This window comes from Centroberyx gerrardi, chromosome 24, assembly GCF_048128805.1.
Source record: "Centroberyx gerrardi isolate f3 chromosome 24, fCenGer3.hap1.cur.20231027, whole genome shotgun sequence".
NCBI lineage: Eukaryota > Metazoa > Chordata > Actinopteri > Beryciformes > Berycidae > Centroberyx > Centroberyx gerrardi.
In genome coordinates this window covers 13,381,739-13,391,738 of record NC_136020.1, presented here as the reverse complement: position 1 = coordinate 13,391,738, position 10,000 = coordinate 13,381,739, and the positions used below count along the sequence as shown (strand labels likewise).

The 10,000-nt window shown below is 42.1% G+C and overlaps 1 protein-coding gene across 2 annotated transcripts in view; it reads left to right on the top strand.

The window, feature by feature from the left end:
* The window catches only part of grm8a (glutamate receptor, metabotropic 8a), a 157,737-nt gene that overhangs the window by 112,646 nt on the left and 35,091 nt on the right, over positions 1-10,000 (top strand). For both annotated transcript variants that reach the window (XM_078282145.1, XM_078282144.1), the window contains exon 6: positions 9,145-9,284. In XM_078282145.1, the coding sequence (XP_078138271.1) occupies positions 9,145-9,284 (140 nt within the window). The remainder of the gene's footprint in view (positions 1-9,144; positions 9,285-10,000) is intronic.

The window sequence follows — 10,000 nt, the reverse complement described above, 5'->3', positions numbered from 1 at the left end:
GCAGAAAGGAGGAGGAGAGGGGGGGGGGGGGGGGGTGGGGGGGGGGGGGGGGGGGGGGGGGGGGGGGGGGGGGGGGGGGGGGGGGCAGGAGTGAGCGGTTAGGAGAGTGGAGTTAACCAGCTGTTGGGTTTCAGTTAACTCTGACGTTGAGAACATGACAGCGTTTATATTATTATATTATTATGAGTTCAGGCCTCGTTATTCCTCTCTTTGTCATTTCTCATTCTCTTTTTCTGGTTTCTTTCACTGTCTGTTTGTGTCTCGCTCTCTCTCTCTCTCTCTCTCTCTCTCTCCTCATCTCTCTCTCTCTCTCTCTCTCTCCCCCTATTAGCGCTGTAGATGTTTGGCCCACACAGATGCCTGCTGGCAAAATTTCAGCACACACACACACACTCAGACACACACACACACATGTTTTATTAATGCATGCTGCAGCGTAGTCTTTGCATCTCCCTGTCATGAACATTTAGTCTCTGGTATGAAGACTTGCTATTCATCCTTAGCTTTTCTAAAGTGAACCAGGCAAGGCTATGGGCTTTTTCAGCACTCCTTGCTTTTATACTGATGTTCTCTCGTTTTCTTGCTCTCTCTCTCTCTCTCTCGTTTCTCTCCATCCCTCTCTTTGTCTCACTGTTTCTCTGGCTAACTTGGAGAGGTTTGAGGCTATTCACATGCTCCCTCTCTCTCTCTCTCTCTCTCTCCCAGCCTCCTCTCCCTCCCTCCGCCCGTTTCTGTCTCGGTCAGATGGGCGAGCTTTGAGACTTTTCGGGCCGCCATGCTCACAGATATCCTCGCACATTCTCTTCTTTCTCTATTCTCTATCTCTTTCGTTTCCCTCCATCTCGCTTTCTTCCTTTTTCTGTCAAAGTGCGAAAGTTTTGAGGCTTTTCTGCTGCCCTATCTGATATTCTCCCATATTCTCTCTCTCTCTCTCTCTCTCTCTCTCTCTCCCCCTCCGCTCTCTCATTTAAGTCGATCCATCTGTCTCTATGTCTATCTCTGTCAAGTAGACGGGTTTTGATGCTTTCCCGCCGACCTGCCTATTCTCCTATTTCAGTTCTAGCTTTCTCTGTCACTCACTTTGTCTCTTTTTTCCTCCATCGCTCTCCCTTTTTTTTTTTTTTTCCCTGTTTCTGCCTCTCTGTTAAGCCGGCTAAGGGTTGAGGCATTTCTGCTGCCCTGCTAGCTTTTATTCTCTCATTCCTTTATCTTTATCTGTTCTCTTCTCTCTCCGGCTGCCTCGATTTAGTTTGAACAGTTCGAATGGGTGTGACTGACACAGAATACATTTGAACTTAACAGCAAAGCAAATCAATTCATCTACCTGTGTGTCTCTGTCACTGTCTCACTCTCTTTCTCTCACTCTTATTCTTTCTCTGTAAGCCTTTCTCTGTCTGTCTCTTTCAGTTAAGTTTAAATGCACACAGGCTTCATTGCATGAAATCTTTCAGTACTTATTACTTATGTATGATATTATTAAAGCAAATTAAGCCTTTCTGGAGAGCTGTTCCTTTAAAGCAATATTCCACTTAGTTTTAACATGGGGGTTATTTGGCACTTGACCGCCATGAAAACCATAATATAAACCACTCACCAAGATTGGATGCAGCTGGGACGAGTATGTAGCCTTTGAAATTAGCCCGAGAACTTACATTTAACACGTTTATGAACAGATTCAACAACAGATCCCGCTATTGTCGTGGCCTAATTCAAATTAATGGGAACTAAAATCTGAACGCTACAAACTCACCCAGCTGCATCCAATCTTGAGTAGTTTATATTCTGGTTTTCATGGCCGGTCAAGTGCCAAATAACCCCCGTGTTAAAACTAAGTGGAATATTGCTTTAAAAGGTTATGAGATGAGAGCTTCCGCAGCAGATCTAAGAGAAAGGTGGAGAGTGGTAAGATTTTGTGTGTGTGTGTGTGTGTGTGTGTGTGTGATACTCCGCTGTTGATCCCCAAAGGGAACATCTTCCCCCTCCACAGGGGAGCGACACAGCAGTGCCTCAGGCGCAGGTAGGGAAACAGTATCTTGCTTAAGGACTCTTCAGCCGGGCCGACGCTCGCCGACACGGACGCTTAAACTCTGGCTCTCCGGTTGAAGCACGGCCTGCTGCTCCTAACGGCAAAATCTGGGGAGTTAAAAAATAGGCACGCACACACACACACACACACACACACACACAGAGATACTCATTACTCATCTGACACTGTCTCCATGCCTTTTAGCAAGCCGCCAAGCCACCCAATCTGAACACCCAACACCCCAAAAAAAGGGAACTCAATACCCCATTAGTGAATAGAGGAGATCACATTCACACACTAGAATACAGAAAACAACACGGAGGTGAAGTTACATGAGATTCAACAAAATCTAAAAACATAAAGTAATACTATTCTGAAAGTATAATTGCTTATTTGTTTGAATTGGTGGCAGTTTGCCTCGGGATGGACACAAGACAGAAGAAAACAAGAAGGATCGTTTACCAGCTCCCTGTAATCTGCACCCCAAAAGTTGGCATAGAAATCAATAAAGCACAGTCAGTGGTGTTTTATGGGAATTATCAGCCTGGCTGGGAATGCACTTTTGACCAGTCAGACTGCTTGGCTGAAACCACCATTTCACCTGTATCAGTCATCTATAGTAACGCAGTGGAACAGGCGGGCCTTAGCTGATTTGTTTGGAAGTTGCAGGATAATCAAATCAAAGAAGTTTGAAGTAGACTTAATGTTTTGTTCTTCTGTTTTAGTTGCTGGGCATGAATAAGCCCTGAGGCTGGCCAGGGGCCTTGTAAGTCATTTTCAATATTTTGAAACGAGAGAGAGAGAGAGAGAGAGAGAGAGAGAGAGAGAGAGAGGAGAGAGAGAGAGAGAGAGAGAGAGAGAGAGAGAGATTAATAATGCAAAAGAAAAAGCAAAAAATATGTTACTGTTCAGAGCAATAATGGATAAGTACTAAAAAAATAACATTTATTTTCCAAGCACAGTCATCTAATCTCACTTAGAGTCTTAAAATCTCCCAAAACAAGTGAAATGTTGCCAGTCTGGTGAGAGTTACTTGTTTCAAAGTGATTCATTTTCAGGAATTTTCTCGATACAAATGCTGGCATCTAAAAAATTAGGCAGATCACTCTACTTTGTGTCAAAACTTTCATCAAAACAGTGCAATTCATTTCAACAAGTTGATTTGCCTTGAGATAGTTGAAATGAGTTTTATTTTATAATAACACAAGGACAGAAAATCTGTTTTCACGACTGAATGCAGAACTAAATTGCAGCAGGTTATGACGGTGCCGCTCTCCGCAGTGCAGCGCCTCGCTTTGAGTAACTTCCAACATAACAACTACCAGTACAGGGTGAGACGGAGGTGTGTTGCCAGGGCGACAGGTGAAGCTTTTGTTTTTCAAGGTCGTGCCTAGCGAAGCAGGAAGCTGTGAAAATCTACATGTCGATATCTCACTGTTGCCACGCTGCTGACACAGACAGCAGATAGAATACGCTTGACACATTCAGGGATTCAATGTTAAGAACTTCTTCCACTTGCTTGGTCAGTACTGTAGCTCTGCTTGTCCCTAGTGTAAAAGGCAAAAATGTTTGTCACAATAAAATGTTCTCAATATACCACAACAAAATGACAACAGAGTAAATAATTAATTGATTGCGGATAAATTTGAAATACATGTTTTTTAATAACTCCAAAGGCCGCTGTTGCACTTATTATATTAATGGATGAGCCCGTATAACCGATGGATAGAGGCTTTTCTGTAAATATAACTTGGAGTAAACAAAAAAAAAAGAAAACAGAGTGGAAATTCATTAGGCTGGTGAGCCTCTGCATTCATCCGTCTCACCAAAACATTAATCAGACCTGATGAGGGGTTGTCATCCACCTGCTTTTCCAACATGTCGGCTAGCTCCTGTCACAGCCATTCAGTGTGTGTTTGCGGTAATTGTTGGTGCTTTTAAAAGTGAGCGATCCACCTTACTCAGAAATTGCCAAACAGTATGGGATTGAATAATAATTTTCAACCCAAGAAAACGGTTGCTTCCAGCACAAAAGACAGGCTTTTTTATTTGTTCTGTATAATTTGAATCTCTGGCTAACTCTGAGGAGGCGTCCAATCTGATTGTGCTGAAAAAACACAGCAGAAAGGAGAGTCGGCCAACGGTGAGAGGCAAAGATAACAGGCTTATCACCGGGTGAGAAATAAACCAGAAACTTCTTTGGGGGAGACCAGCCTAATTGGACCACTGACTGGCCAAACAACTGGCCCAAGTCAACGCCTTCATGGCAAATCTGACAACTTTGGGCAATAATCTTTCATTCTATCCTGTAAAACACTTTGTAACACTTTGTAACACTTTGTAACACTGCTCCATAAATAAAATGAATTATTTTTACATGCATGATTGGTTATTTCAGCTTGAGGGAGGGAGAGAGGTCAGAAGGAAGGAAGGAAGGAAGGAAGAGAGGGAGAGAGGCAGCAAGGGAGTAGGAGATGACGCGATGAAGCGAAGGAAGGAGGGAGACGGAGGAAGGAGCAGAAACAAGAGATGGAGGAAGGAGGGCAAAAAAGGAAGGAAGGAAATAGGAGGAGGAAGCGAGGAGTGGAGAAAAGAGAGAGAAGAGGTGAGAGAGCTATACATGAAGGAAGCGAGAAGGGAAAGAGGGCGGGAAGTTTAGAAGTTAGGAAATGGTGGAGAGAAAGAGGTAGCAGATGTAAGGATGAAAGGAAGAAATGAAACAAGGAGGGGAGGGAAAGAAGAGGAACGTGGATTGGGATGTAGGGAGAGAAAAACAACAAAAGAAACCTTTGAGAATCTAGTGGAGAAGGGGATGAGAGAGAGGAAGAGAGGAGAGAGGGATGAGAAAGAGGAGGGAAAGCAGATGCGGTGGGTGTATATTGATACCAATCTGATGGGCAGGAATATTTCCTCTGGCTTGATGCATTCTCGTGAGATGAGGTAGCGAGAAAAGCCGATTTGCGTTTCATGTTCTCCCGTTTAGCACAGAAGCAGAGGACAGATTGAGGGATACGGAGATAGGGAGGGGAAGGGTGAGAGATGCGGGGAGGGGAAAAGAGAGAGAGATGGAGAGATAGAGGGAAGGGAAGGAGAGAGGGAGAGGGGGATTGAGGGAAGTCGGGGCGGAGGGAGCTGGAGAGAGACGGATTGAGAGGGGAACAGAGAAGTGGCTGGGGGAGGGAGAGATGGATGGAGAGATGGATGGATAGAGAAAGTGAATGACATACCGAGAGAGAGAGACAGAGAGACAGAGAGAAAGAGAACAAGAATGAGAATGAGAGGATAAGAGTCACTGCTGCTAACTCCCTGTTGCTATGGGAGGGCTACATGCAGATAATTGGCTCCTGGCTGGTGAAGAGACATTCTGCTTTCATATAGAAACCTTGTATCTCCAGTCAGGGTGTGTTCACTCTGCTGCCATCAAACAGCCTCCACTGTTTGTACTCTAAAAACAATGGGGAGCAGCCACAAGGAGGATGAACAATGTCCGCTTTGGAAAAGGTGCTGTGCCTGTCTTCTCTTTAGACAGAGCGGATCGCTTTCATGAATTGAGAAAAGTTCAGCTGTTAGAGAAGGGCGCACGATGTGGATTACAGTTTTTCACCCTGGCCGTTTGACTGCAGCCCCGCCCCCTTTGACACCAAGGCTATAGTGCAAGCTGTCTTCTCTTTCCTGCTGTCAAAGAAAATACACAAAAACCCAAACCAGTGGTACATGGACCAGTGTTCAGTTTAGTGTTCATAAATACACACATGCAAGCTTCAGTGAGGCCAAATCCATCATAACTTTCAAAAACTCTCTTAAAATGTATTTATTTTCACTGGCCTAATTATTATACTTTTACTATATTTTTATTTGTGTATAGTCATGTTGTTTTAGTGTTCTGTCTCTTTTTTATGTTTTCTATGCTTTCAATTTTGTGAAGTACTTTGTAACTCAATGTTTTGAAAGGTGCTACATAAATAAAGGTATACTTACTTACTTACATTTATGTAACCTACATCTATTTTATAATGTAAATAAAACGCTGCATGTCATCACCAGCATCACCAACATTTCAATAAAAATTAGATTTGGTGGTGGAAGACAGCCCAAAAAAGGCAACTTTTAAATGAATTGCACTCATTTAAAAGTTGCCTTTTTTTGGGAGAGCATAATGTATGCAGAATTTACCAGGGGACCCTACTTTTTTGAAAAAGGTTTTAAGTTAAACTGCTATATTTTGCAGATGCACAAGACAAGAAAGAGAGAAAGAATGTAATGGGACTCTGGTTGCAGTTAGAATTAAAGATAGATTAATGCATATGGTCTGGTACTGAATAGTTTCAAGTAAAGTTTGAGTTGGGGGTTAGGGAATGCATGTAAGTTAGAGCAATGTCCTTGAGTGCAGTGATATAAGCGTGTGTGTGCGCAGGTATAGTGTGTGTGTGCCAAAGTGTGTGTGTGTGTGTGTGTGTGTGTGTGTGTGTGTGTGCAGGAAGATTAAAGTGGTAGGGATAATGGGTACTGTTGGAGGTGTACCGTTTCCCACAGAAATGGACCTCATTTATAACTTCTGGTAACAATGAGAGATGGAGACCTCTACCTCTATCTCTCTATCGATTCCTTCTCCCTCTCTATATCTCTGTCTCTCACTCGTTCTCTCTCCTTTCCTCTCTTTCCCCCATTCTCTCTCTCTCTATCCCTCATTACCTCGCTGTGAAAAGAGGGGGATCTCCACCTCTATATCCCTCTTCAATTCAATTCAAACTCTCTCTTTTGCTGTCTCCCTGTCTCTCATTCTCTCTCCCCTCTCTTTCCTTTTCCTTCACTGTATCACTTCTCCTCTGTCTCTCTCTCATTCTCTCTCTCTCTCCCTTTCTCTTTCTTTTCATGTCTATTTTTCTGGCTCTGGGGAGATGCCATGCTTGTTCTGTGCTATATGATAGATGATATACAGCATCTCTCTATTTCTCTATTATTTTGCATGCTCTTGTTGTGTTGTAGAACTGCAATAGTTTTTTTCCTTCTGTGCATTATTTTCTTTTACCCGTCCTTCTCTTCTTTATTTCTGTCTCTCTCTTTCAACTCTCTTTAACTTTCTTTCTGTCTTGATTTTGTCTCTCTGGCTCTAGCTCTCTCTCTATCTCTCTCTCTCCCACTTTCTCTATCTCTCTCACACTCTCTTTCTCTTTTCTTTCTCTCAGTCTCGTTTCATTTTCCCCTCTCTGCATTCTCCCTCTTCACCCATTCTCTCTCTCTTTCTCTTCCCCTGGCCCAAACTAGGGAATTGTTATTCTATTCCTATCATATAGCCGCATCCCACCATACCTATGACTAACAGCCTACCAGTGGAATTTCCATAATGCAGTGCTTTCTCCAGATGTACATTGTAATTGGATTTCCTTTATGCTACGCCAGATTCAGCACTTTGATTTGATTGCATCGCTACATAAAAGAAAGAAGGCGAGTAAGACAAAGAGGGAGAAGGATAAAAGGTTTGTGTTAAGCCTTATTGGAGGCGAGAACACAGAATCTTATAAGTCGCATAAACTTACCATGCATGTGCACACTCAATCACACCACACACCTCAGCACACACACACACACACACACACAAACACACACACTACAGTCTATACTCAAGACTAAAGGTGACTGTACTTTCACCATCATGGCTCCTAGACTTTGAAACTAGAAATTAGACTGGCTAATTCAGTATCATCTTTTAACCCCTTGTACCTTGACTTTACCTAACTTTACCCTTAAATTTCCCCTTAACTAGCTTAAAAGTTAGAAGAAAGAAAAATTCCTCACAGTACAACAATGTCACATCCATATTCCTTATCTGATCGTCCCAACTCTTTCTTGAAGCTCTAGCTGCTTATATTGAATGAAATGTTCAAATACAAGAAGCCATGTTTTTATGGCTGCACCATTACATATCAAATGGAAAAAATCTAGATGCTTGTGCATCATTTTATACATGTTTCCCTGTAATTCAGCATGACATATTTGGTGTCTTTGGAAAACTTGTTATCTTGACTAGAATATAAATTAAGTTCTGTGGGTTTTGAACAAAGCTTGGCCGTGCAACCTGTGTTTGTAATGATGGACCCAGTGGCGGGGGCGGCAGGATTAAATCGCTTTATAAAACCAACTTTTATAGACTCGCTTTAATGTAATTGTTCTTGACCTTGGCCACTTTTAATCTTTCATTCAATCTGTTTTTTATGTTGTTTAATTTCATTTTATTTATTTATTTATTTATTCCTCCCTCTTTTAACCTATCTTCTCTTGAATGTGTTTCCTATTTCTATCTCCATTATTTATTTTACTATTCATATTTTTATGCCTTTCTGTAGGGCACATTTGCCTCAGGCTGCTTTTAGATAATTGCTATATAAACTAGAAGGGCACTCGGAGAGCGCAGACCTCCGCCAAGGTTCGTGCTATTATTGCTTGTTCGTGAGTCGGATCCGGATCCGCTCCAACATTTAATGGGTTCTTCCTTGGCCCATGCTACACCCTTCCACAAAGTTTCATGAAAATCGGGCCAGTAGTTTTTCTGTAATCCTGCTAACAGACAAACAAACAAACAAACAAACAAACAAACGGCATTGAAAACATAACCTCCTTGGCGGAGGTAATAAAGGGTATTATTATTATGTTCCATTGTGTAGCATATACAATGTATCTTGACTCTTTGATTACTAAAGTTGCTAAAAGGAACTGAAAACTATTTTGTGTCACTTTGTTTTTCCTTAAGTTTAGCGTAATCTCTTTCAATGAGGATGGTGTTACTCAAGCGTGGTACAGCATCTAAATTAAAACAAAAAAAAGTCATTTATTTCCGAGGGGGTCAGTGATCCTGGTCCAGTGTTGTGTATGTGTTTTTTCCAGGAGCTGCAGTTACTGCAGTGCTTCTCAGTAGGATACATCTTTCTATATCGTATCAAACAAACAGGAAGACTTGACCATCAACCACCTTTAACTTCTGTCTTTTTTCTGTTCAGGGGTTGAGGTTACTCCTGCGCTGTTCAATACAAATGGAGACACTTGAATGCAAATCAATATGTTCCAGCACCAGATCAAATGAACGTTGACCCTCCCTCTAACTTCTCCCGTCTTTGTTCCAGGAAGTGCAGGTACTCCGGTGGTTTTCAATGAGAATGGAGACGCTCCGGGAAGATACGATATCTTCCAGTACCAGATCACCAACAGATCTACTGCCGAGTACAGAGTGATCGGCTCCTGGACCAACAAACTACACCTGAAAGTGAGTTTTTACACACACACACACACACTCACACACACACACACACTCACACATGTTCATGAATACTGCCACGCACACCAAGCACAGGTAGGCATACATTTACACATACATGCACACATACACACGCTTGTACACACATAACACATGTGTGTCTCATGGTAGTAGCAGCAATATCAATGAATTCAACATATATATGAGAGGGAATGACTCTCTTCAGATCATTTAATCAAATCAAATTAAATGAATCTAAAAGGCATTTGATGAACAAGTACAATCAGCAAGTGCACACAAGGAAATCAAAACAAAAACGATCAAGAGAGTGAACTCAAACCATGAAAAATCCAATTGAAAGTGATCAGAGGAATCAAAGCATCGTGACAAGAACTTGCCAGAAATAATGTGTCACTACATTAATGATGAGACAGTGGTTCACTAACATGGTTCTAATGAGAGAGCCTGACTGTATTAATGAGAGGCTTCAACTCTAACTGTTACTTATTGATATTAAATGAAGTGATCTCCTTGTGTGTGTCTGTATGCCGGTGTGTGTGTAGCCATTCAAGTCCGATTGAGTCCCAGCTCATGAAACTCTAAGGAAAAGCGAAAAAGGGAAACAAAAATCAAAGTGCCTTTTAGGTGTAGGCAGAAAGAATATATACATTATTGTTGGGAGTTTGACTCCAGCTCACAACAAGTCAGATGTCATCTCCCTCTTT